The sequence below is a fragment of the Grampus griseus genome (assembly GCF_964374135.1).
Source record: "Grampus griseus genome assembly, chromosome: 20".
Taxonomy (NCBI): domain Eukaryota; kingdom Metazoa; phylum Chordata; class Mammalia; order Artiodactyla; family Delphinidae; genus Grampus; species Grampus griseus.
Window position 1 is genome coordinate 13,443,117 of NC_139014.1, and position 27,161 is coordinate 13,470,277.

The 27,161-nt window shown below is 45.2% G+C and overlaps 1 protein-coding gene across 2 annotated transcripts in view; it reads left to right on the forward strand.

Moving 5' to 3' along the window:
- PITPNC1 (phosphatidylinositol transfer protein cytoplasmic 1) overlaps window positions 1-27,161 on the forward strand; it is a 255,599-nt gene that overhangs the window by 198,712 nt on the left and 29,726 nt on the right. For both annotated transcript variants that reach the window (XM_082679165.1, XM_082679166.1), the window contains exon 6: window positions 11,716-11,811. In XM_082679165.1, the coding sequence (XP_082535291.1) occupies window positions 11,716-11,811 (96 nt within the window). The remainder of the gene's footprint in view (window positions 1-11,715; window positions 11,812-27,161) is intronic.

A 27,161-nucleotide genomic window follows, 5' to 3' on the forward strand; every position in this document is an offset into this window, starting at 1 on the left:
AGAAGAGCCTAGGGTGACACCCAAGTTTCTACCTTGGACCACAAGAGGAAGGGTAGGCTCAAACCTTAGAGCCCAAAGGGGTAGCGATGAAGACGATGAATGTAATTTTGAATACATTGATTTTTAAAAATTTTAATTTCATTGGAATACAGTTGATTTACAATGTTGTGTTAGTTTCAGGTGTACAGCAAAGTGATTCAGTTATACATATAAATATATCCATTCTTTTTAAGATTCTTTTCTGATATAGGTTATCCCAGAATATTGAGTAGAGTTCCCTGTGCTATACAGTAGGTCCTTGTTGGTTACCAATATCATATATAGTAGTGTGTGTATGTTCATCCCAAGCTCCTGATTTATCCCTCCCCCCAACGTTTTCCCTTTGGTAACCATAAGTTTTTAACCAGGTCCAAATGAAGTGGGCTTTACCTTCCATTAACCAAAATTCCAGAAACAGAGACCTAGGTGAAATAAAAAGGTGTTTATTGGATATTTGTTAACACTGTGGCCTGGGAGGCACAGATTCAAAGAAGCATTTGAATTGTGTTCCACTGGACTACAAAATGGGGGAGGCTTATGAAGGCAAAAAAACACAAGGTTACGGTCAGCTACATGAATTGTTCCTCAAGAATTATAATTGGAGCTGGCAAGGACTAAGGGTGTTTGTTAAGTAAGGATTAGTTGGGGTCTGAAATGGTTGCATGGGGACAAAGGGAGACCTTGAGACCATAAGGTTGCAGCTGGCAGGTGGTGTTTTGAATATGGCTGGAGGTGTCCTTGGGTCAGGTACAGTTCAAAGAAAGTTCAAGTTTTCAGAGTGCAGAGACGTGTCTGAGACCAGATTCTCAATGGCCCCCCGACTCATTTTTGTGCGCCTGAACTGTGATTACTCCATTTTCATTTCCATTTGTCATCACTGCTTTATGTCATCGTGTCCTCGCTGCTACCGGATGAGGGAGGAACTAATACTGCTCTTTACAGATGAGGAAAAGTGAGGTCTAGTTGTCCTCAGTAGCAACCCCAGGTCACCCAGCCGAGCAGCAGAGCCCAGGTCTGCTGACTCTGCAGTCTGGGCTCATCACCACTGCACTATATTTCCTCTCTCTACAATTTTCTGACTCTGTTTTACATAATAAAGAAGTAAACAGAAACGGGGGCCTAATTACACCATGACCTTGGGTAGCACTCAGGAAGCAGCCCCCTCCCATCTCCTGGCCCATGTCTGTCTTACCCACGCCTGGAGAGCTCCTTCTGGAGCCTTCCGGTCGGCTGCCTGGGGCAGGTCTATGGAGCTCAGCCAGAAGCCTTGCCTAGTTCCCCGACTTTGCCTTGGGAGGTATTTAGAACCAGTCCACACAAAAGGAAAAACCAAACAAAACACAACCTACCAGGAAAATGTAACCATTTGTTCCTTGATTTTGTTTTTTCTGACAGTAGATGCAATCTATCACGAATCCTAAGTGGGTTTGGGCCGGTGTCCATTCCATTGTGTTGCCCAGAGAGGCACGCCAGGAATGAGCTAGAAGGAGACACAAGGCCCTGAAGCACCTCAGGCCGCTTGTTTGGTGAACCAGAGGAGGAACCTCTGTGGCCTCTGAGAGTAAGGCTACTGGCAGCCTTCTTCCAGGACTCTCCGCGTTGTTTTTTGACTTCCCAGTGTGGCCGCCCCACCAGGCACAGGCCTCAGCAAGCCACCTACGTCAGCATTTTAGTCCCTTCCCTTAAGGCTGAGTCAGTAGCTTCTCAGGGAAAAGAAAAGGACAGGTGTCAGGCACATTACTTCTTGTGCAAAGGATTCATTGTTTGGACTCAAAGAAGTTTTCGAGAAGGACAGAATCAACGTCGCCTTGACGTAGCAAACCTCACACACTGAGGCTATTGAGGGCTGGCCCGTCGCAAGCCCGTGAGCATTTCCAGGTGAAATAGCCATTCGTCAACTTGCAGGAAAACCAGCAGTTCTAGTTCCCAGAGGCCACCTTGTGAATTGAAATCAGAAGGAACAAGGAGAAATTGAAACTATTTTAAGCTCGGCTTCTGAGACTTACTTTAGGAAGCATTATTGATCATACTGCAGGGAAACTATACACATTCTTGGGTGTAAGGAGCCAGTACCCACATGTACCCATGTGACATGTTGGCTTGATCTCATGACACAGCCCATGGGTCCAAAGGGGGCTGCGGCCACAGGAAGAATTTGAATCGAGGCTGTTCTGTGCTGAAATCAGACCAAGCTTATGAAAAGAGCCTTGTTACAGCTGCCCTGGGAACCGTAACTTAGAAGCATTTTTGTGCCATGAAAGCCTTTTCAGTAAATGAATTGAGTCATAGCATTTGTGACCCTACTGGGTTGTTTTAATGTACTTTTCTGTTCCTTTCTTAATTAGTTACCATGATCAGAGCACCTTACAAGAACACTGTTTTGCCAGTCCGAATCTTTTTCTCCTCAGTCACCATGTCACTTTGATTACCCAAATGAATCAGGGTTCATCTTTGTTTTCCTGCATGGGACTTCAGGTCACAGCACGAAATGGTTGTCAACCCTCCACTGTTTTTGCCAGCGCTCTTTCTAGACACAAATCCGGGAATTGAAAGAAGTATTCTTTCCCTCACAGGGAGCACACTGTGAATTCATATCTACTGTGTTATGTATGCCCTTTGACCCTTAGGTCTCCTCCCTGCCCCTTCCCCAGGCATCCTTTCCTCTTATATCTCTCTGTGTTCTCAGCCCCAGGTATGTTTATCAGCAGCTTTTTATTTTAAACTTCACTGATGAGCAGTGCCCTGCGTTATTCCTGTCCTTCTGTCTCTACTGTTACCATCAGGTTCCTGCCTGTTTTTGAATTTTCTGCAAGCTTTAAGGTGGGTGGAGAAAGGAAAAGGACAAATCTCCAACACTGGCTGATGTTAAAGAAAAAGTTGTTCGTGACACTTGGTGAAGACAGGCTGACTTCAAGGTGCTGGCATGGTTGGGTTCTGAGTTGCAGACTGCCAACTTCTCCCTGTGTCCTCACATGGTAGAAGGGTCTAGGGAGCTCTATGGGGTCTTTTTTGGGGGGGGGTCTTTTTTATAGGGTACTAATCCCACTCTTGGGGGCTCCACCCTCATGACCTAATCACGTTCCAAAGGCCCCATCTCCTAATACTGTTGCACTGGGCATTTGTTTTCAACATACGAATTTGGGGGCCAGGGGCAGGGGATACAAACATTCAGTCCATAGCAATCCTTAACTAATTATATATGCAAAGGCCCTATTTCCAAATAAGGTCATATTCTGAGGTTCCCGGTGGGCATGAATTTGGGGGAGGCACTAGTCGATTCACTACGGGAGTATTGATTTCTCTTCTCATAAAGAAGAATCAACATAATACCCTATAACTCAGCCATCCCACTCCTGGCTATGAACCCTAAAGAAGTGAAAATTTGTGTACACACAAATGCTTTTAGCAGCTCTCTTCGTAATTGCCCTAGACTTTAATGGGGGAATAAACAAATTGCTGTACGTTCATACAATGGAATACTACTTAGTAAGCAAAAGGAATGAGCTTCGATTTGCACAACCACAGGATAAATCTCAAAGGCATGGTCCTGAGTGAAAAGAGCCAGTCTCAAAGTGTTAAAATCTGTATGATTCCATTTGTAAGGCGTTCTTGAAAAGACGAAAACTGTAGGAATGGAGGACGCATGAGTGGTTGCCAGGGGTTGGGGTGTGGGGAAATTGTGATGATAAATTAGTTTCTTGGGGTGGTGAAACTGTTCTGAATCTTAATTGTAGTTGTGGTTGCAAGAATCTATACATGTGTTAAAATTCATAGAACTGTATACTCCCCCCAAAATCAATTTTAAAAAAGATTGTTTCAGGGGCAGGGAGTCCAAAATAAAAAACAAGGATCAACACCTTTCTAAAGGTGCTGAGTTATTTTATTTTTTGTGAATGACGAGATGGCACTAGCTTTCGTGTAAAGTTAATTTTTTTTTAACTTATTTTTTTGTCTGCGTTGGGTCTTCGTTGCTGCACGCAGCTTTCCCTAGTTGCAGTGAGCAGGGGGCTTCTTTTCATTGCGGTGCGCGGGCTTCACCTTGCGGTGGCTTCTCTTGTTGCGGAGCACGGGCCCTAGGCACGCAGGCTCAGCAGTTGTAGCTTGCGGGCTCCAGAGTGCAGGCTCAGTAGTTGTGGCGCACGGGCTTAATTGCTCCGTGGCATGTGAGATCTTCCCAGACCAGGGCTTGAACCCGTGTCCCCTGCATTGGCAGGTGGATTCTTAACCACTGCACCACCAGGGAAGCCCCTAAAGTTAACTTCTAAACTTTTGTCTCTCCTCATAGAAAACAAACATATGGTTACCAAAGGGGAAGGGGAGAGAGGGATAAATTAGAAGTTTGGGATTAACATATACGTACTACTATATATAAAATAATCAACAAGGACCTACTATATAGCACAGGGAACTGTATTCACTATCTTATAATAACCTATAATAGAAAAGAATCTGAAAAAGAATATATATATATGTAATTCCTCCTTGCTGAATTTGGACTGGAGTACTTCTTGTCTGATACATACCTTTTAGTACTTATTACTTTATTTTATTTTTTATTTTTATTATTATTTTTTTTTTTTTTGTGGTACGCGGGCCTCTCACTGTTGTGGCCTCTCCTGTTGCGGAGCACAGGCTCCAGACGCGCAGGCTCAGCAGCCATGGCTCATGGGCCCAGCCGCTCCGCGGCATGTGGAATCTTCCCGGACGGGGGCACGAACCCGTATCCCCTGCATTGGCAGGCGGACTCTCAACCACTGCGCCACCAGGGAAGCCCTAGTACTTATTACTTTAGTAACAGATTATATCTTATATGGTGCTGTTAATTAAATCTTGCATTGAATCAAGTCTTCTACAAAATCCTAAGGCCCCTTGAAAATGGAGTTTATCTCACACATTTTAAGAGGCACAGTGTTGACCACATAGCAGATGCTTAATAAGTATTTGCTGATTTATTGATTGCTGTAAGCCTAGTGTCTTCTCTTCAGAGCACTGTCGTTGAGTAGGTCCACCTTCAGAACAAATAAGTTACCCAACTCTATTCTGCGGATGGGGGTGGGAAAGAAGCAGAAATGTTTTTCAAGAGACCAAAGAAGACCATCCTTTTTTATCTCTATCATAATGGCGATGGAGAAGACAAGTCGCATATTCTTGGATTGGATCATATAGCTTACATATTTGTGAAACAGTCACGATTGTATTGTGTAGGCGTGAAAATGTTCTCGGTGGGAATACCAGTAGAGATGGGGTAATTAAATGATGGTTGTCTTTGTCAATAACTTGGACTATTTTTTTTCCCAGCCATAAGTGCTTTTCAGGCTCTCCTACCAGGTATGGTACTGTTAGAGAATAATCAATAGAACCATGAACCGACTCTAGCCCCATATGCTGAATGTATGAACCAGGGACCCGTATCCCCTGCCCTGCACCAAATCAGTTGTCCACCTTGCAAATCCAGAGGGCTGAAATGAAAGCATTGTTAAAACAATAATTCTGCTTCCAGTGTTCCTTCTTGCTGAACCTATTCTTTGTTAGTCAGTTGCCTCCCCCTGAAACGTCCCAAGTACAGCGAAAAAAAGTTAGAGCAGAACAGCAGCTTAGCTGGGATTCTTTGTCCCCTTAATCATATGTGAAGCATAAAATGAGACGACTAATAGACTTTTCTCAAAATCCCTACTAATCAGCCACCTCTACCTTGCATCCTTGGTAGTTTGGACAGATGGCAGGAAGATAAAATCCACACAGCTACTAAGCTTGGATCTTCCCCCCCCCCATTTTTTTTTTTTTAATAATAGAGTTTATTTTTTAGAGCAGTTTTGAGTTTATGGAAAAATCGCGCAGAAAGTACAGACAGTTCCCATCTAAACTTGGATCTTAAACCACAAACTTACTGTTATAGAGAAAGGGGTTGCAGAAGCCATGATTCCCAGGATTGTGGATTTCTGAAAAGCTGCTGTACACAGTGCTCTCCCTGGCTGGGCTATCACAAAATCCAGAAACGTCTAAAAGCAAAACGAGAGATTAAATAAAATCTAGAAAGGCACCCCTGTTCAAGGAAGAAATCTAGTGCGTCATTAAAACACATTCCATATTTATCAATGTACCTTTCCCTTCTGAGTTACAACCACATGACTCAGCATCTGTCTGTATTAAATATGGGGCATGTCCCCTTCTCCATCCTACCCACGCCCATGTTTACCCTCCTGGGAAAATCTTTTTTAAGAATGGAGTTATTAATGGCTACATAATAGTTCATCGAATGGATTTATCATAATTTCCTTGGCCATTCTCCCATACTGGGATATTTTGACTGTTTGCTTTTTTTTTTTTCCCCCTCTCTCTCTGTTTTTTCTTGCTGTTACATTAATGTTACAGTGAAAATCTTTGTACATAAAGCTTTTTGTTTATTTAATATTCTTAAGATGAATTCTCAAAGCTTAAATTTACCAGATCAAAGTATATGGAGATTTTAAAGATGCTTGATACTTAATGTTCATAGTGCTTTACAAAAAAGGGAAAATTACTCCCTTTTCATTTTGGAATCTTTAAGATAGTTTTTACTCAGGAGATTTGCCTTCTCATTATAATATTGCTTAGTTCATATTAAAAGGAGTTTGTTTATTGAGTGTTCATTGTGTAGTTGGGGGGTAGAGTTCAGAAGAGTCAACCAGATTGGCACTGAAATCCATTACAGATGATTCGTGGGTGGGTATGTCTCTGATAAATAACCACAGATGGGAACATTATTATAAGGGATATAGGGGAAGTACCATATTTGACTCCCAAACCCAACTCCCATCTCAAAAAGGGACAAATGCCGCCCAAGAAGCTCCCAAGAGCATGAAGGTACACAGCACCTGTGTCAGGTGAGATCCTGGTGGAGCTTTGGCTTAATGTATCAACATTAAGATGTGTCTCATCCTAAACTATCTCAGCAGATCTCATTCCACCTCAAAGAGCTGGTGGTTGGACCAGAGTTCCGGCAGCCGCTGCCGCTGCGGCTGCCACTGGGGAAGCCCCAATGAATAGTTAATCTTGCTGTTTTCCTTTGGGGCCTGGCTAATCCTCTGTTTGTAATAGTGTTGGCTTAATTCTGGATCATGCCCTAAACTAAGGATGAAGATGAGGCTGTTTTACCCCCGCTGTGGCCTCTGATTACGCTACGTCGTGACCACTGCCACTTCCTGTTTCCCTGCTGCAGCCCCTCTGTGCACCACCCACGTCAGCTGCATGTGGGTGAAGGGGCAAAGAACAGGATGTAGGAGCCTAACATGACCCGCAAGTCACTCACCATCACCGACATTTTAACTGGAAAGAATTCTAGTGGTCATGTGGGTCACTTGATCTCAGCCACACTGGGGCCATAGATCTCCCTGATAATCAGATGAAAGTGGTCAAACCCTCTCTCCGGAAAGAAAGCATCTCCTCAAACGTTGGGTACAATTCCAGGATATTTCACAGCTCCCTGCTACCCATCCATCTAGATGATGCCTTTTATTCTGCAGATAAGGATATGGAGACCCAAAAGAGGTGCTGGGTCCTGCCCAAGGTTACACAGAGGTGATAACTGAATTCAAACTCAGCTGTCCTGATTCCCATTGTGGGATCCATCAGCCAATACTACGAGGTTTCCACTCTATGTTGAGCCCTATATTGGGGATTATAGAAAGTTAGGGTGCTTACCAGCAAAGAAATAGAACTTGGGTTCATGAAAGGAATCTGAGATCAATCAGTAAGCAATATTCGTGCCATAGGTTCTTCTTTGGAAAGTAGAAGCTGATGTCTTCCGGTAATTCAGCAGTCATGTGTTGAGCACCTACGAGCATCTCCTAAAGGCTCTTAATCATTGGGAGATTTATTATTTATTGGAAATTAAGACTCTTTGTCATCTCCAGCCTGAAGAAGATGTTGAGGTCCTCAAACTGATTTTTTTGTAGCTTTTTTTTTCAGGTCCTCACCCTGAAACGTTGACTGTGAAGGTGCTTGGTATTTCATGGACTTGGATGCAAGAATTAAGTGTCATATTGAAGAAGGAGTCCAGAGTTGGAACTGAAAGCTACCTAGGTAGATTCTACTGCAGCCTCAGCAGAAAAGCTCCAAGTCGTTGGGGAGTTCCCAATAATAGCTACTCAGGACATACATTTTTCGGTAGCAGGAAGAGAATCAGAGTCCAGTTTCATCTTTCTGGAAAGAAATAGGAAGTACTCTTGATTGATATTTATCTTCTCGGTTGGGTGCCAAGAGGCAGCCTTTTATCCCTGGAGGGGTCTGGTTGTGAAGCCTGGAGACTTGCCCTGAATCAGAGCTTCTCTACCGACGGGCTGTGTGACTGCAGGCAGCTCTTTTACTTCTCTGAGCCTTGGTTTTCTCATTTGAAAACTGGAAATAATAATACTATCCTGACCTTGTAGTTGTTGAGTCAACATAAATGACTCCTCTCCCTAGCTTGACAGTATATTCTTTCTTTTGTAGCAAATATTTTCTTCCATCTTGTATTTTGGGGAGTAGCTTCCCAGTCTTTCTCTCCCACTAGATGGTAACTCATTAAGGGCAGGAACTCAGCCTTTCTTTTTTTTTTTTTTTTTACAGTGTTTCTTCTAGCAATGTCAAATTCTGAGACACTTCAGTTAATTTTGGCTTTAGATTGAGTTTCTCTCCAACACTCCACTCTCTGTGTGGTGTGTCTACATTTTTCAGCGTATCCAGTGACAATGTATGCCATAAATTATTGGCTTTGGGGCCCAAAACTCAGAGTAGAAAGGTAAAGCAATATAATGGAGAGAGTACATGAAGGAGATATGGATTTGATTTGATTTTCCATGGCTGATTTGCTCTGTGACATTGGGCAAACTGTGTAACCTCCGTGGGCCTTCATCTGTGTCACCATTCCTGCCTATCTGCGATGGTGTCATGGCTGCCATATTACATCTGAGATATTTTCTGGTGCAAAGTGGTGGGTTTGGTGGTAAGAGAACTCAGCCCTTCTTATCTTTGCAGCCCCCAAAGCCAAGGGCGCCGTTTTGTATGCAGTGGAGGTATTAGTTGGGGCCCAATTGGGAGGCATAAACCACACAGTAATTTGAACAGGAAGAGTATGTAAGTAATATAAGGAATTATTAAACTTTGATTGGAGTAACCGTAAAGATGTAAAGAGAAGTCAAAGGCTAAGGGAGTAGACGCAAGCAAGAACAAACTTGAAAGGGGTCCACCTCCATGGCTGGAGTTCAGACCTCCTTGCAGGAGTTGTGGTTGTAGCCCACTGGATGGCAGAGAAGTTTGCTGGGTTTCCTGGACCAGAGCTTGTCCACAGTTGCTGGGCAGCAGAAAACAGCCCTCTGGGTTCAGGTGAGATGAGACTGGTGGGCAGGTATATAGGGTCAGGGCACCACTGGCAGTGCGAGGCCTGGCACACATGGTGCCTAAATCAGGAGGGCCATGTTGAAGGCCAGGACTCCGAGGTCACCAGGCAACTGTGTACTCCGGGCATGCAGCTGGGACAGAGCAGCACCGCATGTCCCCCGTCCTCCCCCCACCCCCACCCCAACAGATTCTGCAGCAGGAATAAGATTCAAACCAGGAAGAGAAGCACCCTTCTTCCTGCAGGGTCCCCCTAATAAATGACTTAGTGTCCTACTCGCTGTCAAGGAGAACTTCTTACAGGGTCCAGTCTGTTATCTCAGAGCAGAGACTTAAGGGTGAACTTGGAGCAGAAGGGCAATAATGTAATAATGTGATAATGGATGATCCAAAAGTATTTGAATTAAATTAGGAAAAGCCACCTAATCTGTCAATAACTCCCTTAACCCCTGTTCATTTTCCCTTCTTTCAGTCCCATAAATTTTACCACCAATAAATGTCAAAGCTCTCTAACTTCTCTTGTAATTTACTCTCTAGCAGCTCATTTGCCTCTGGGGTGTTCCCTTCTGTTTTGTTTTCTTAATGAGGCACATGTCTTCTCTTGCACACACTTTAAAAGAGATTCATGGGAAGAGAGAGAAACACACAAACACCCTGAGACCCAGTGTTTCATTTCACAACTTATTTCTCCACTCAACCTTGAACTTACTTTCCTTCCGTCTCTCCATTCCATTTCAAAGCAATCAACCTGTCCCTCCCAAACACATTGAGAGTGTCCCCAAGCTCTTGACTTCAACTGGCCATGGAAGGAGTCAGAGCTGATCCAGGAACCAGTCTTTCTCTGCCTTTATGGAAAATGCAGTGGCCTCCTCAAGTCAGACTGGGGAGTTAATCTTGAATAAATCTGAAGAGTCCAGTATCTAATCATTATAGAAGAAAATTGGTGACAGAGCAAACAGCAGACTGGGCAGATAATAATCAGCACAGATATTATTCAGAAAGCATTTGGAAAGGACTAGGAGTTTCAACTTGTAAAGAGCCCTCCAGATGCTCTCCTGCGGGAGAGTGTGTTATTAATAGGCTCCAAATTTGTGTCAAGACAATGTTCTTCGGCGTCAACCACTCTGTTCTTTCAAAATATTTCATTCTCTTCTAGAGAGTCAGATTTAACTAGTGTTAGTGGATGATTCCCTTGTAGGAATTAGCTAAACAGAGAGGTAGGGCTACAGTTAAGACTTTCTCCAAGGATCAAGTGATTTGCAGACTTAATCTGTTTACTATCCTTCAGAAGTGTATCCCTTTAGATCAGAAAAAGTGGCAATGGGAAAAAGTAGAGGAACTTAATCTTTCCACTAGAGTGTACATCTATATATGTGGCTGTCTGACATATTTCTTTTTTTTTTTTTTTGCGGTACGCGGGCCTCTCACTGTTGTGGCCTCTCCCATTGCAGAGCACAGGCTCCGGACGCGCAGGCTCAGCGGCCATGGCTCACGGGCCCAGCCGCTCCGCAGCATGTGGGATCTTCCCGGACCGGGGCACAAACCCGCGTCCCCTGCATCAGCAGGCAGACTCTCAACCACTGCGCCACCAGGGAAACACTGTCTTACATATTTCTTTGCAAGTGTTGGACATTCTGGGCCAGTGGAATCAAGCGTAGCTTGGCAGGAAGCCATCTCAGTACTTTTTCAAGCTCCATCTTCTTACCACTGTGTGTACCAAGGAAATCATGCTCTTAAATGATCAAGAATAAGACAGTGGGTAATGGGATTATGGACAATCTTTATTTTCTTCTTTTTCGTTTATCTGTATTTTCTTCAATGAGTGTGTGTTATTTCTGATATTAAATATATGTAAACATTGTAATGAAAAAAAAAACCCCACATTTTTCTTCTCTAAATCTCAGGCTGTATTACTGCTTTTTGTCTCCTATCTACCCAGAACCTTTTTAGCCTCTTCCCTCCCCCTGTTTAGATTAACTGCCAAAAATCAGCAGACTTCCTTTTTGGAAGAAACTTTTGGAAGAGATTTATTTCTTCACTCTTGAACTACTAAAAACAGCCTGTTTTTCTTCTTCCCCTAACCAAGTGGTGATTGATGCTACACCTGCCTCTGATGTGACAAAATGTAAGCGATGAATAAAACCTTTTCATGATTCTTGCACATTCGGGGGCAGCGTAGAGCTCTCCCCGGGGGCACTGAGCCATGTGAAGATGCTCTGTGGGGAGTTATTCCGCCTCAGGCACCATTGGGCCAACTTGCAGGCACCTTGAGGATCTCACCCACTGTCACTAACCTTTGATACTGTTGCTGTGCTCTTTCAGATTTTTGACAATGAAGCCAAAGATCTGGAGAGAGAAGTGTGCTTTATCGATATTGCCTGCGATGAAATTCCAGAACGTTACTACAAAGAATCTGAGGTGAGCAATAGATGGGGTGACATGTGGAAGAGAGTCATTCAATCATTCATTCAACAAACATTTATTAAGTCCACACTGACCTGGGACACTTCCATCTGTCTTTGTGTTGATTCAATTTGCTTTCACATCTTGCTGGACTCTTTACTGCGGGTCTCAAAATGAAGTCCCTACTGCTTGGGGCCCGTGGTTAACCCCGGCTGCCACTCAATTTCAATGTAGTCTCCTATCTCCCCAGCTCTGCCATCAATCTGGGCAGCAAAATACTCACAAGGCTGAACCACCCAACGATAACTGGCCTATAAAATGCAGCAGCCACCTCTGGCTTCCTGTTTGGCCAGGCCTGGGCCCAGCCTGTCTCCCCCCCTCTGCAGGAGCTGTGTTTTATTTGTACCTTTGGGGTCTAACACAAAGAAAATGCTCCATCAATCCTCCCTGAGTGCATATTGAAACTTGGACAGCTCATCTCTGCACAGAACCTTTCTCTCAAAACCAGAAGTGCCTTCATGCAGCCCTCTCTTTTTTTCATCTTGACTAAGAATAAATTTAAGAGAATATGTGTCTGTATGACTCCCACCTACCAGAATCCATTGTGTGCCTCAGTGCGAACTTGCTATTTTACTGTTAGTGCAAGTCCCCATTTGTATCCTGTTAGTATTTTATTAATGGCTGCTGACGGAACTTGGGTGACCCCCTTGGAAATAACGTCCCAGCCCTGCAATGACAACAGATGCTGGGCTATTTTTGTTGTTTAGCAACATTCAGCCAATCACAATATGTTTGGAGTTGGGGCCCCAGTCTCGTCCTTGAGCTGTAACACATGGACCTTGAAACTCTTCCCTCAGCTTGGTTAGGGCTGATTTAAGACATAATAAATAAACCCGGTAAAAATGAATTCTACCGTGACACACACTGGGCTCCCAATGTGGTTCAGATTTTTTTTGCTTCCACCTTTTGGGATTCGTTTGGATATCAGAGTCTAACCCAATGTTAGCAAATGCTTAGCTGCTTAATTGCAGGCATGGGCTCTGCAGCTGCTGTCTCTTTAAAGTCGGGGAGAGGCTGATGTGAATTACTCTTGGTGGGACTCAAGGATGAGCTTTTGAACGTCATCCATTTACATTACACTCTGCAGCCAACCACACTTGTGAATTTTCAGAAGAACAAAATGAAATGCTCTCTGTATAACTGTGGACCTGCTCAAGAGGAGAAGCTTGGCCTCCCCTTGTCTTAGAGGAGGTACTTCTGTGGTTTCATCTCAAGGCCACCAGTACTTATGGGGCTTCAGTGATGTGCAAAGCATCATGCAGTGCATTGGGTGAAGCTGTTGCCCCGTCGCTTCTGTGGCTCCTTGGGCCTGGGGGGCTGCTGTCTTACCTGGACGTCCTGGCCTCTTTGGTAGCTCAAGCCTTCTAGAAAGGCAGCGTTGCCAGAAAACTCTGAACTGATTTCAGCTCTTCCTCTTAGATAGCTTTGGTGTGGTCCTGCCTGGCACTCAGGGAGTTCCCTTCTGATTCGGAGGAAAGTCTTAGGACAGATATGGAACACTAATGACAAAATCAACACGTCTCATTTCTAGTCATCGTGTACCTGACTCATCTCCCTGTGCATTGTGCTCCCAAGAACCACCACTGGAAAGCTTTTTCTCATTGACACAGATGTTCAAGGACCATTTTTTCATGTTTCACAGTCATTCATTTTCCTGGGTCATAAAATATTCTTTTCTAGATGCAGTTTGACCAAGGAAATGAGAGGGGAATAGTCATTCATCCAGTAAATATGTACTGAGTACTCACTGAGTGTCACAGACAATATTTAGATGGGGACGTGGCAATGAACAGAAGAGACACTGAGGGTGTCTAGCAGGGGAGCCAAACAACAAAGAAATAACTACATGAGCACATATGGAGTAAAAGTCACAGGTGCCATAAGGAAGCTTGCAGGGAGAGACCACGATAGGGAAACTGAATTTAAGAGGATGGGATCAGGAATGATGCTCAGGGAGAAATGGCCTGCTGGGACCCGCAGGATGAAAAGAACTGGGGGACAGTGCTCCAGGGGGAGGTGACAGCATGCATGGGAGTCCCAAGGTGTTACCTATAAGGAAACAAAAGAAGGCCAGTGTGGTTGCAGCAGCAGAAACAGAAGGAAGAATGGCACAAAGGGAGGTTGGAAAAGAGGGTGGGATCATGTTAAGACGCTTAGATTTTACTTACATGCAGTAGGATGCCTTCGAAGAAATTAAAGCTGGGACATCATATGATCCGATTTGTGCTTTTAAAAGATTGCTCTGGATGGAGAAGGGACCGGCCGGGAGCAGAGTGGAAGTCAGGAAACCACTGAGGTCATCGGAGTTGTCTACCTTGTTGATTATTGAAGTTATATGGCAACTTGAAGTGGAGGGCTGGGAGCAGATGGCTTGGAGGTATATTTTAAAGAGAGACTTGACAGGGATTGGTCGTGGACTGGGTGTGAAGGTGAGAGAAGAGGAAGAGTCAGGATGACCTGAAGGTTTACAGCTTGGGCAACAGATAGATGGGGGTGAGAAGAGGAGTGGATTTTGGAGAAAGATGGATGGATTTTGTGATGACAGTGAGACATCTAGAACAAATAGAAGTGGGTCTGGAGCTTAAATGAGAGATCTGGGCTGGAGACAAATTGGAGAGTATTTGGGAAATAGAAGAATTTAAAGTCCTGAGGATGGATGAGAGTGAGCAAGCGTACAGTATAATGGGAAAGGGGTTCGGGTCCGAGCATTAAATTTAGGACAGCAATATTTGGAGATCAGGAAGAGGATGAGGAGGCCCCAGGGATCTACAAAGAATTGGCCAGAGAATTAGAAGGAAAACAAGGAGAGAGCACCAAGGAATGCAAGTTTCAAGAGAGGAGAGGGATTGGTTATGCTTAATGCTGGTGAGAGATCAAATAAGATGAGAATGGAAAACTGTCTCTAAGAGCAGTGGTTTTCCACTGGGGGCGATCTTGCCCCACAAGGATGCTTACAATGTCTGGAGACATTTTTTTTTAAGATTTTTATTTATTTATTTATTTATTTTTGGCTGTGTCAGATCTTAGTTGTGGCACGCGGGATCTTCATTGAGGCACGCGGGATCTTTTGTTGTGGCGTGTGGGCTCCTCTCTAGTTGTGGTGCACAGGCTCCAGGGCGTGAGAGCTCTGTACTTGTGGTGCACGGGTTCCAGAGCACATGGGCTCTGTAGTTTGTGGCATGCAGACTCTCTAGTTGAGGCGTAGAGCTCAGTAGTTGTGGCGCTCGGGCTTAGTTGCCCCGCGGCATGTAGGATCTTAGTTCCCTGACCAGGGATCGACCCCGGCATTGTAAGGTGGATTCTTTACCACTGGACCACCAGGGAAGTCCCTGGAGACATTTTTGGTTGTCACAACTTGGGAGTGCTACCAGCCACTAACCACATCCTATAATGAACAGGACAGCCCGCCGCAACAAGAGTGATGGACCCTCAAATGTCAGTGTATGCCAAGGCTGGGAAATCCTGCCCTGAAAGTAAAGGTCGTTGGAGATGAATGGAGGTCTGGACTCAGCTCTCACACTCAGAGCCACCCCTGCCTGTCCTGGAGTCTTACTTAATGGATGTGGAGGAAGGGGGCCCCAGAGGGCTCAGCCCTGCACACTCTGTCAAGCCCTGCTTCCCAAACGATCGCCAGCCTACATTACAGGTAGAATTTTTTCTCACTCGCCCTGGCAGTTAGACCACAGAGGAAAAGGCAGACTTGGGAGCCTGCAATAAAATAATAGGAAAAGTATGTTCCGTGGGACTCCCTTATGACCTAAACCCACCATCATTGGACTTCCAGAATCCACACTGCAGTATGAGCCTACCAGAAGGGAGAGAAGTGAGTGTCCTAGGCTGTTTAGGTTGTGTGTCAGTAGCCAGGGACAGAGAATAAGGCAAACAACCGATTCAGAAGGCAAACCACTTCCAAATACATTTCTCCTCTGCACACTGTAAATAATTAACATCCTCCTCCCTGCCACAAGAATTTCCTTCTAAAATGAAATCTGACCTTGTCATTTTCTGCTTAAAAGCCTGGTCCCCTTAGCATGGTCCTCTGCCTTCTCCCCTCCAGCCCTCCCCACCTCTGTTCCTCTCAATTTGGAAGCTTCTAGTCATTACTCTTTAGAGTTCAGCACAAATGTGACTTCTCCTCTTTGGACTCTCCTGGGCACCCCACTCCCTACCCACTGGCAGCAAGGATTCTGGTCTGTGGCTTCTAGATCATGCTGGCTCGTGCTAGCTCACAGTTATACCCTGAGCTCCACGAAGACAAGGGTTGTCGTCTTCATCACCATTCCCCAGCAGCTAGGACAGAACCAGCACATAGCAGCCACTCACAAAACGGTTGTTGAATGAATGAGTGAAAGCCACGGGCTTTATTTTTTCCTTCTAGCAGTGACAATTTCGGAGCGAGCGCTATCAATGAAAATGCATTTGTGGCCATTAAGCTAACAGTAGTGAATCAGAGTTCCTTATATATATATATATTTTTTTTTTCCTTTAATCTGAGGCCTACAGCTTTACGAGCTTTTTCTTCCAGTCCATCTTTGTAAGTTGACTATGTCAGCGTCGTAAATAGGAACGCATTTTCTGCAGAGAAAGCTGAAATGCTGGTGGGCTCAGTCTATTCTGAGACTTTGAGGCTTATGCATTCAGACCAGGGTTATCTGGGTCACCACTCAGCTCCCGTCACACACACACACACACACACACACACACACACACACACACACACACACACACACACACACACACACACACACACACACACACACACACACACACACACACACACACACACACACACACACACACACACACACACACACACACACACACACCTCCATCCAGGCCGAAGCAGGGGATTGAAGTAATTTCTTTTCTTTTTCCATTTGTCCCTGGAAACCTCCGAGCCACATGAGGCAAGAATGCCTCTCTCACTAAGGTGACCAGAGCTGGAAGTTTTCCGCTGGGTGCCCTCTGCCTGGTGGCACAAGGGCCCCCACTAAGCAGAGTTTCAGAAGGACTCCGGAGACTCAGCATCGGCCGGTAGCTCAGCCCAGCGCTCTCTTTATTCTCATTTTGTGGTGCCGTTGTTTCCCAGCCACATCAGGGGCCTAAGCCGCAGCTCCCAAGAACCTCTTAATCTCAAGTTTTTCTCTCCTATCTGTGGCAGGACTCCACAGGGCAGCACTGTATTGTTTAAAAAAAAAGAAAACAGTGTGATTTCTCGGGCCCAGAGAGCACCTCCAGGTGCACCTCCACAGGGCCCCACCAAGGCCCTGCCCCCATTAGAATCATGAAGCTCTTTGCATCAAGTCACATCAGCACCACCCAAGCAGCAAAGACGAAGAGAAGCCAGTGTCTGAGCAGGTTGTACTTGTTATGTGGTCGATACGTGCGTTCTTTCTTCTGCCAAGGTGCCCATCCCTCTGATGCTCTGCCAGAATTTCAAGGTGAAAATCCCAACCCAGGAAGGAGGAACTCAGGCCGATCAGTTGTAGCATGCCCTCAGAAGACACGGGCAGTGAGCCCACACCTGCAAAGCTGAGTTGGCCATTTGCGATGCAGGAACAAATCTCAACACCCAGCCTCCAGGACTGGTCCAGCCTGGACAGTCTCCAAAAGTCAGGCTTAGGGAGCTCTAACTCAGAGGCCTTTGGTGTTGGCCCAAGTCCAGTGCTCTTCCTCCTGGATTCACTGCAGTCGTTTTTAAGGTTCAGCTTCCATTACAAGATCAAGAGGGACCAGAAAAAGTGGCATCTCTAGTGGCCTTCCAGGGATCTGTCCCCGCAGCTCCCCCCCAGAGACACGAATGTGGAGTCATACGCAGTTTCTAAATGTTCAGCCTTGAGTAGAAAGGGGGAAAAAGAAAAAAGAAATGTCATTTTCTGGGAGAGGAAGTTTAGAAGTAGAGGATGTGTTGTGCTTTGTTTTTTGAAAATCTTCATTGATTTATATAAAGCAAAGGGGAGTTTATAGACCAGTGGTTTCCAACTAAAGCCAGTTTTGCTCCCCAGGGGTCATCTGGCAACGTCTGGAGGTATTTTCGATTGTCACCACTGGCAAGGGGTTGTTTGCTACGGCATCTAGTACGCAGAGACCAGGAATGCTGCTATAAACATCCTGCGATGCCCAGGACAGCCCCACAGCAGAGAATTACCCAGCCCGAAATGCCAACTGCGGCAAAGTCGAGAAACTCTGCTGTAGGCCAATCCAAGGACAGGAAATGCAGGAAAACCTATTAGAAGCAAGACTCATTAATTTCTTTCGTTTGCATTTATTAAGTGCTTACTGTGTACCAGGCTCTGTGCTAGGCACTGGGGCTACAAAGGCCATAATCGTGTCTAGTCTCCACTACCCTTTGAACTGGATCCTTTCTTTTTTTTTTAAGAAAAAAAGGAAATTCCTCTTTCTCTTCATTTTGCAAGATGTAAAAGAGGTCTCCATTTTACCAGTGTTAAATAAAGCATAATAATTCTAATGGAGAAATCGGGGAAATTTACAACGTTTTGAACTCGGGTAGCAATGAAGGAGAATGTGAGACTGTCTCAGAAGCAAGTACCCCTGAAGTGGTATGATTGAAGGTAGGAGAGTACCAGGCAAGTTTTTAGGCAGGATTTGATTTAGAGCTTTCCCTTTGAGTTGGGTGACGAGGGGACTCTTTTGGAACTCAGCCTCCAGGCCCCCTGGATTATAGAGTTTTCCTGAACTAAGGAATCCTTACAAGCCAGTTCATTGGTCACACCCGATCTAAATATCTGCTGAATTCTCTCTTAAGGGAGAGAGAAGCGAACAAAGAGATACATCTAACTTTTCCAGTAACTGTCAAGGGTAAGAGATTAAATGCTGTTTGCTAAGTACAACAGGCCCCAGAAAGGGAACAGAGAGATGAAATGAGTAAATATTGTCATACTCAGCTGTACCCTTCAGTACAAAGTGCTTCATCCAAACCACTCTGTTCCCTCAAATTAAGAATATTTTCATGTCGGTCTATATCTTGATGGTTGAGGGTGGTCAAATTTTTCAGTTACCAAAAAAAAAATTTTTCAGTTATCTCCAAATGGCCAGATTTAACACAGCTGCCTCCTGCTGGGGTCCACTGTGGAGTTCAGTTTGTTGTTGTGCTGTTATTGTCATTTTTTTTCCCTTTTCCCTCCGTCCATCTGCTTCTTTCTGAGAATAACGCAGCTGTTTGGTGATGGGTTCCAATTTGGCGGCGCTGGGCACCTCTGGGATAATAAGAACTGTCTGCGCCCACTGGTGTGGGGCGAAGTCTCCACCACCAAAGTGCTCCCCAGTGATAGCCTCCAAAGCTGGCACAGAAAGCCTGCAAGGAGATAGTCAGTGGAAGGGTCTCCAGTAGCTGCTGCATCGCAGGGCCCTGCGCCTCTCCCTTCACAGGGTCTCCATGAGGCCAGTGCTATTAGAGAGGGAAGCACGTGGTGGCCTCTGGAAGTGGCCGGAGCAATAGATGAGAAGGAAAGCCATTGGAAGAAGAACTTTTTTTTTTCTTGGCTGCATCGGGTCTTCATTGCTGCACACGGGCTTTCTCTAGTTGCGGTGAGTGGGGGGCTACTTTTCTTTGTGGTGCATGGGCTTCTCATTGCGGTGGCTTCTCTTTGTTGAGGAGCATGGGCTCTAGGCGCGTGGGCTTCAGTAGTTGTGGCTCGCGGGCTCAGTAGTTGTGGCTCGCGGGCTCAGTAGTTGTGGCGCATGGGTTTAGTTGCTCTGTGGCATGTGAGATCTTCCCGGACCAGGGCACGAACCCGTGTCCCCTGCATCGGCAGGCGGACTTTCAACCACTGTGCCACCAGGGAAGCCCAGCAGGCGGATTCTTAACCACTGCACCACCAGGGAAGTCCCAAGTTAGGCGTTGTTAAAGTTGGTGTTTATGGGGCTTATAATTAAACATAACGCATACATGACATTATTTTATAAAAATGAGCTCACACGATGCAACTTTGCAACATGCATTTTCTCAATAACGATATAAGCTTGCCGTCTTTCTGGGGCAGTACACGTCTCTCTAGCAGACTTCGTAATGACTGTATGATGTGCCAGTGTATGATTATGCCATTCTCCATTTGGTGGACATTTAGAGTGTTTCCATTCTTTTGCTATTATAGTACTTCAGGCAACACCCTCATGCTATATATTTTTTTGGCATAGTTTTAATATTTCTGTAGAATAAGTTCTAAAAGTGAAATTGTTGTGTCAGTGGGCATGTGGGTTTAAATCTTTTTAGATATAGCCAAATTGCCCCCCACTCCAAAGCTATATTAAATGACTCTCTGATCCACACTTGTGTGGGAACACACTGAATTTTGAAGAAGTGAGATTGGAAAGGCAGTGTACTGAGTGAGAGCAAAGGCGGTGAAAAGGTAGGGAATTCCGCTGCACGTTCAAGGGTCAGTGAGTAACCGGGGCAGAAAAGAAGAGCCTCCAATGTCAAGCCAAGGAATTTGGCTTTTATTCTGCAAGTAGCTGAGAACTTTCAAAGCAGGGTCACCAGCCACCTTGCAAGGCGTCTCAATTTGTGACCACACCAGAGAAACTGACTTTCTCGGGGGGCGAGGGGGGGCGGTGGTGAGGGCAGACCGCTGGACACCAAGAGGTTTAGAACCCTGTAACTCATCAACTTACTTGTCTCCTTCTTCTGCTACCTCTTTTCGTGAACAAATCACCTTCAGCCATATTGGCAGCAATAAAACTTTGTTAATGAAAAGAAACTTTTGGAAATAACAGGGCACTAAACAGTAGTCCAGTCTTCAACAACCCTGGCTGCGTCATTTTTAGACCAATAACAAATAGGTACTCTCTTTCAGTTCTCATTTCTTCCAAGTAAAAGAAAGCTGGGTCCCCAAGTCTTACTGAAATACCACGCCTAGTGCTGGTGTTTAAAACCACTACTGTTCTTTTGGCCTAATCACGTGGAGCTACTGCAATGTGTGAGCAAAGCCAATTTTTATTGGGAGTACTAGGAAAACGTTAGTGCCCAACTCCACCCTAGAGAAAGGATTTTTGTTTTTTTAATTTTTCAAGGGGAAAAATAACCAACTTAAACTGCTGCAATAATTTTCATGAATGAGGTTCCCCAGAGCTCGGTGCCCAGAATAGCAGTTCCAAATCTTACCAATTGGATTGGGTAGTGAAATGCCAAACCATGTGAATCAAACAAAACTGAGGCAAATGAATTCCTAAATATCAGATCAAAACCAGAGATTCTAAGTCTCTGCCAGGAGTGGAGTTGCTGATTGTAGTGCTGGGTCATTGAGTCAATAGAAAGAGCCTTTGGGGAAATGGCCCCATGTCCCAAAAGGGAGGATTCAACCAAGCAAAACATCCATTGAAGGGAGAAACAATTGGGCTTGTTGAAGAGGGATCTGTGCGAAAGATAACCTCTAGAACTCACGGATGGGGATTCCCAGCCCATGCTTTCCTTGAGTAGATGGAGCTCAACCCTAATGTACTAAGGGGCTCAGGCTTTGGGAGGCCTCCCAGGTGATCAGAGCCATTGCACTTCATCAGCACCAATGATGATTCACCATCTTGAATCTCTTCCTCCGTTCAAATGAGTGGATGGATATGGAGAGATGAGATGAGATGCAATGAGATGATGTGATGAAAGGCAAAGCATTAAAATGCACAGTACTGGCACACAGTTAGCATTTAATAAATGTTCCCTTCTCCCTGCTTTGACACTGGCATTGAGATCTACAGATGTGTCGCTGGGATGGTTGCTCAGTAGAAACCAAGTGTCTTTGTTTCTTAAGATTTTTTTTTTTTTTGATGTGGACCATTTTTTTTAAGTCTTTATTGAATTTGTTACAATATTTCTTCTGTTTTTTATGTTTTGGTTTTTTGGCCACGAGACATGTGGGATCTTAGCTCCCCGACCAGGGATCGAACCTGCATCCCCTGCATTGGAAGGCAAAGCCAGGGAAGTCCCCCAAGTGTCTTTGGAAAGTGGCTGCCATGAGTGGGGCTCTGGGAGTTTGTTTGCATATTGCTTTTTACTTGTTGGCATGAATGCAGAAGAGAAGCACAGGGTTGGTTTCAATCACTCCAGTCCACAAGATGACAGAATTTGCTGCAGGTACTGCAAGATCCTTCAGAAAATGGAGCCATTTGTACTGCTGAGACCTTTTAAAAAATGTGTTCGTATTACTTCTGTTATTGTTTAACCTGAATTCAGACTGGCATGTGCCTCTTATACTTCACCCCTAAGAAACCTTAGAGGTTGCATTTACTGTTTGTTGTGCCAACCTGGGGCAGTCTGTAGCACTGGAGTCCCAGGATGCTACCCAAGGCAGTTTGGGCATTTTATCAGCTGTCTACCACAAGCCTTTTACCAGGTGTATTTTAGAAGAATAATAGTTAAGACTTTAAAAGAAGGAAGCGGGATCCAAAGGAAAGGCTTTCAGCCAGAAGTGAACAGATATAACCAAGCTCTTCTTCAGTCCCATCTCATGGAGAACCTCCATCTGTACGTTCAAGAAAACAGGCATTAAATCCACAGCTTGCCACCTACATCAGCCCCTGCTATTTTTTGCCTTATTAAAACACCAGGACTTCCTGTCCCTTAGAGCAGAGTTCCCAAATCAGATTAGAATCACCTTAGGAGCTTAAAAAAGTGCAGATGCCTGGGACCCTCTCTGGACCTACCAAACCAGATGCAGTAAGGTGGGACCCAAGGATCTGTGTATGAATGCATCACGTTTGGGGGAAAACCTCAGAGGAGAGCTTCCCAACATTTTTCATGCCATGATATGCACATAGAAAATGATCGGTTTTGATTGGCATGTCAGGGAGCTCCTGATCACAGAGGACCACCCCCCAGGGTCAGGAGGCCCAGTCTGCTCACCCAGGGGCAAAGGGGACCCGGACCTTGTCACACCTGTTTATCCATTCAAGGTAGGGAAGCTCTGCCTAAGCAAGGTCGGTTTACAGTGTTCACATTCTAAAACCATTTTATTGTTACTTAATTTTGTAGAGGCGAAAGGAAACAGCAATGTAAGCCTGGAAGACTGCCCAATCCCCTACCGAGGGAGGGGTCAATACCTTTGATTTTCATTCCATCTGTTGAGAATCTGATGCCATCTGTCATCTGTAGAGTCATACTGTCATCTGTCATCTGTAGAGTCATACTCAATGCCTTCCTTGCCAACCAACAGTATTTTTATAATATACATTTGTGCAGTTTTCTCCTAAGTTGCTGCTGAGTTGGGGGCTGGCTTAGGATCGACCCTCATCCAAATTTATTTTCTTTCATTGAAGACCGTAATCAGTGTCCGTCAGATCCTCTGGCTAGATCTTGCCCAAGCCCTTTCCCAACTAGCTCTAAGAATCTAGGGCTGTGACTCTGGGATGATGGAAGTGATATTTTTTTCTCTTGAGAAATAAGACCTGACCTAGTGATTCTCTCCTCCACTTCCATTGTTTCAGACTCCAAGTACAACTGTTCAGCTTCTGCTCCAAAAATATCCAGGAAAGAATAGGTGCTATTTAGTGGCTTGTCTTCATCTTTTTTTTAATTGTTAAGGGACCCAAAGAAAGACATAGAATTATCAGCTCATTAACTTGGGCCTTATACGTTTCAACATATTTCTCACAGAATTGCTAAACCTGACTTTAGAGGGACAGGAACTAACTTTTGAGAAAAAGAAAGGTCATTGCTAAGTTATTTTATTCAGTTATATCATTTAATGCTAACCATTCAGTAGAATAGATATTGTTTCCATTTTATAGATAGGGAAACTGAGGCTCAGAGAGTCTAAGTAGCTTGCTGACGTTTCAGGAAGCCTTGATTCAAACCCCAAAGATTGTGCTTCTCCTCCCCCACCAAGCTGGCCCCTTCAGGCAAAGCTGAAGTTACAAACACTGTTGTCTGTCTTTATAAAGCACTCTAGGAAATTTGTTTCCTCCTAAAATGTAATTCATTAACCCGGAGTCTCACTGACCATATGAATGGAGGATCTTAGGGAAAGACAAAGTAAGTAAGAGGAAGGGCCTTTCCAGTCCCTTGGTTACCCTCCTTAGGTTTAATGATCTGATGGAAGTCGACTCCCCATCTTTTAGGAAAGTTTTCCTCCTTGTGAACATTCTAGAAAATAGTGGGTTGGCCAAAACAAACCTGGTCTGGAAAAAACAAAACGTGGCCATCCCACAGCAGAGTAATACAGGAACCCGTTAAAGAAAAAATAAAAGTCATAGCCCCCAAAGAATACACCCACAGACACCAGTTTAGGAAACATTCCTTTTCTCATTTTTATCATCCCCTCAGCAGTCTTGGAGTTAAATAACTTGCCTAGGTTCACACAGGTAGTAGTCGCTGGAGCAGAAATTCAAACCCACGCGTGTCTCATTGCAAAGCTTTTTTGGTCCCCCACTCAGTTCTGCTCCACAGAACCTCGGGCCCCACAGAGGTGCTTCTGAGCCCAGTAAACAGTGACATATATTGTGTCAAACGATGAAGATTGAAACAGTCCAAGGAATCCACTCATCATTTTTACCTTCTTTATATGTTGGGATTCCAAATAATAATTATATCTGGGAAAACAAAATGAGTTCTAAAGCTAAGATCAGTTTGAAATCTATTCCAGCTTTAAAAATGGAAATCCTTTATTGCCTTCAAATACAGAGTGATTGGCTTATTGACTATCTCTGTCCCAGTTTCTGTTCAACAAGTTGGAGGTCCAAGTTTCCCAAAACAATACCATACATGAGGGGCAAACTAGATTCAGGGACAGTTAATCCAGTGCTGATCACTGTTGCCATGTTGCAACTCATCGAGAATATTTCTTAGTCTGTTATCAGCTTTTTAAAAAAAATTTTTTTAATTGATTGATTGATTGATGGATTGGCTGCATTGGGTCTTCGTTGCTGCACACGGGCTTTCTCTAGTTGCCGCGAGGGGGGGGGAGCTACTCTTCTTTGCGATGCAAGGGCTTCTCATTGCAGTGGCTTCTCTTGTTGCGGAGCATGGGCTCTAGGCGCGCAGGCTTCAGTAGTTGTGGCACATGGGCTTCCGTAGTTGTGGCTCGCAGGCTCTAGAGCGCAGGCTCAGTAGTTGTGGCGCACAGGCTTAGTTGCTGCGCAGCATGTGGGACCTTCCCGGAACAGGTCTCAAATCCATATCCCCTGCATTGGCAGGTGGATTCTTAACCACTGCGCCACCAGGGAAGCCCCTGTTATCAGCTTTTGATTTCAGAAACTTACACTATCTGTGGGCAAAATTGTATATCCTCAGTATGGATATATGATACGGTTATTAATGCTTCATAGCCTGTGTCCAAACAGCACAGCTAAGATCAGAGTGAGCAGGGACAGTCCACAACACGAAGTCCCAGCTCAGAGTCTGCCAACGGAGCCAGGTCCTAACCGCCCTCCTTTCTGGGAAGAGATTGGCTCCCTGGCTATTAGGATGCTGGTGCCTAGCCTCTCACTGTCACACAACATAAGGCGGGGTTCTCTCCAGTGGGTCTTTGAATAACTTTATTGGTTTTGATTAGAGGTGATCTTGAAAATATAGTCATATCTGTGCCAAAAGGAACAGAGTAGCTTCATGTAACAGGATATTAGGGAGCCGCCTCTGTTGCTCTGAAATTGGGAACCAGACCCAAAGCTGGGGACAAAGAGGAGTTACAACGCCACATTCCCTGGGCAGCTGCTCATCACTGAGGCCAGGGACTCCCCAGGGCTGGCCCAGACGGCCCAGCTGGCCCTTTCGCCATGGCACCCATCATCCATCTCCCCTCCATTCCTAGTCTGTATTTGAAGATGGGGGAGGGGAGTTCTCAGAATCATTGGGGGTACACTTATTGCCTAACCCCAAAGCCATGTGACGGGAGAATTCCAAGAGAATTAATTACAGAAACTGGAGCATCTGCAAAAGAAAAAAAAAAGGCTGACTATTTGCTGAGCTGGGAACCTGCAGGTCCACACGCAGCTCCGCCATCCAGGGAGACTGGGGCGAGGCTGCAAAGTGGCCCCAGGAGTTCGTAGGGGAACATAGAGATTGATTGATGCCTGCTGCCCATCTGGAGGTTTCTGAAGGAGGAGGCTTGTGGAAGGAGCCCATGGCAAGGGCTCAGATGGAGCTGTGGAGAGTGAGTCTGGGAACAGGATGGGGACGTTCCTTTGGACATTATACGAAATGAAGATAATGTACTACTTTAGAGGTTTGGAGTCAGGAGAATTCCAGGGTGTTTGCCCTGAAACCCACAAATTCTCCAATTCTCTGATACCAACCCGGTGTCAACAATTCACTTCAGTTCTGACACTACCTGGCTTTAGCATCACATAGCACAAGTTCAAGGACTCAGTCCCACAAGACCACTCCCACTTCAGATGCCAGTCACAAGTCCAGGGCCACCACATTAACCAGTATTAACTAGTATTAACTCCTTCCCACAAAGTCAACCTCACGTTCGAGAATTTGCTGGGAAGGCTCACAGAAATCAGGAAACCACTTGACTTATGTTTAACAAACGAACATTTACTAGTTTTTTAGAAAGAGTGCAATTCAGGAACAGCCAAAAGGAAACGATGCACAGGGCAAAGGATGAGGGAGGGAGGTACAAGGTTGCACGTCCTCTCCAGGCATGCCCACTGCACCACCACCACCCCACCACCACCCCCCCCCCCCGCCCCAGCACAGTGATGTGTTCACCAACCTGGAAGCTCTCCAGATCTCACTGTCAAGAATTTGTATATTTCAATCGCCAGCCTCCCTCTTCTCCCTTCCCCAGAGGTCAGCGGTCTAAGCCCTTGATCTTTCTGGGAACCAGCCCCATCGTGAGGCTATCTAAGGGCTGCACCCTAAGTCACCTCACGTATATTTCTTATACCACAAAGATTAAATGAGAGAGCATATCTGAAGTGCTTGACCCGGGCTCTGGTACCCAGCAAGCATTTAATGAACATTAGCTAGTGTGGCGACTTCCCCCTCCTTCCATCCTCCACTTTCTCCTGACCACCTCTCTCAGGGTTCTCTTTTGCCTTCGTCTCCTCCCCGCCCCCCCCTAAAAGGCATCACCAGTGGTCACCCTCAGGGCTAGAGGCTGCTGACTAGTCAATGGTTTTGTGGTTTGTACTCAAATTTTCCATTTTAATCTTCCTCTTCTTCAGGTAGAGAGTTTTGAGTTCTCCCGGCCCTGAATTAGAACCGAGAAGGGCTCAGAACACCCACCAAAACACTCCCCCTGCCCAGCCACCTTTCTCTCTGCCTTTCTACATGTCACACACACCTTCTGAGTCAAGCTCCTTTAAGAGTTGCTTTGCAGAGGACTAACAGATCACTCCGTGTTTGCAGTACA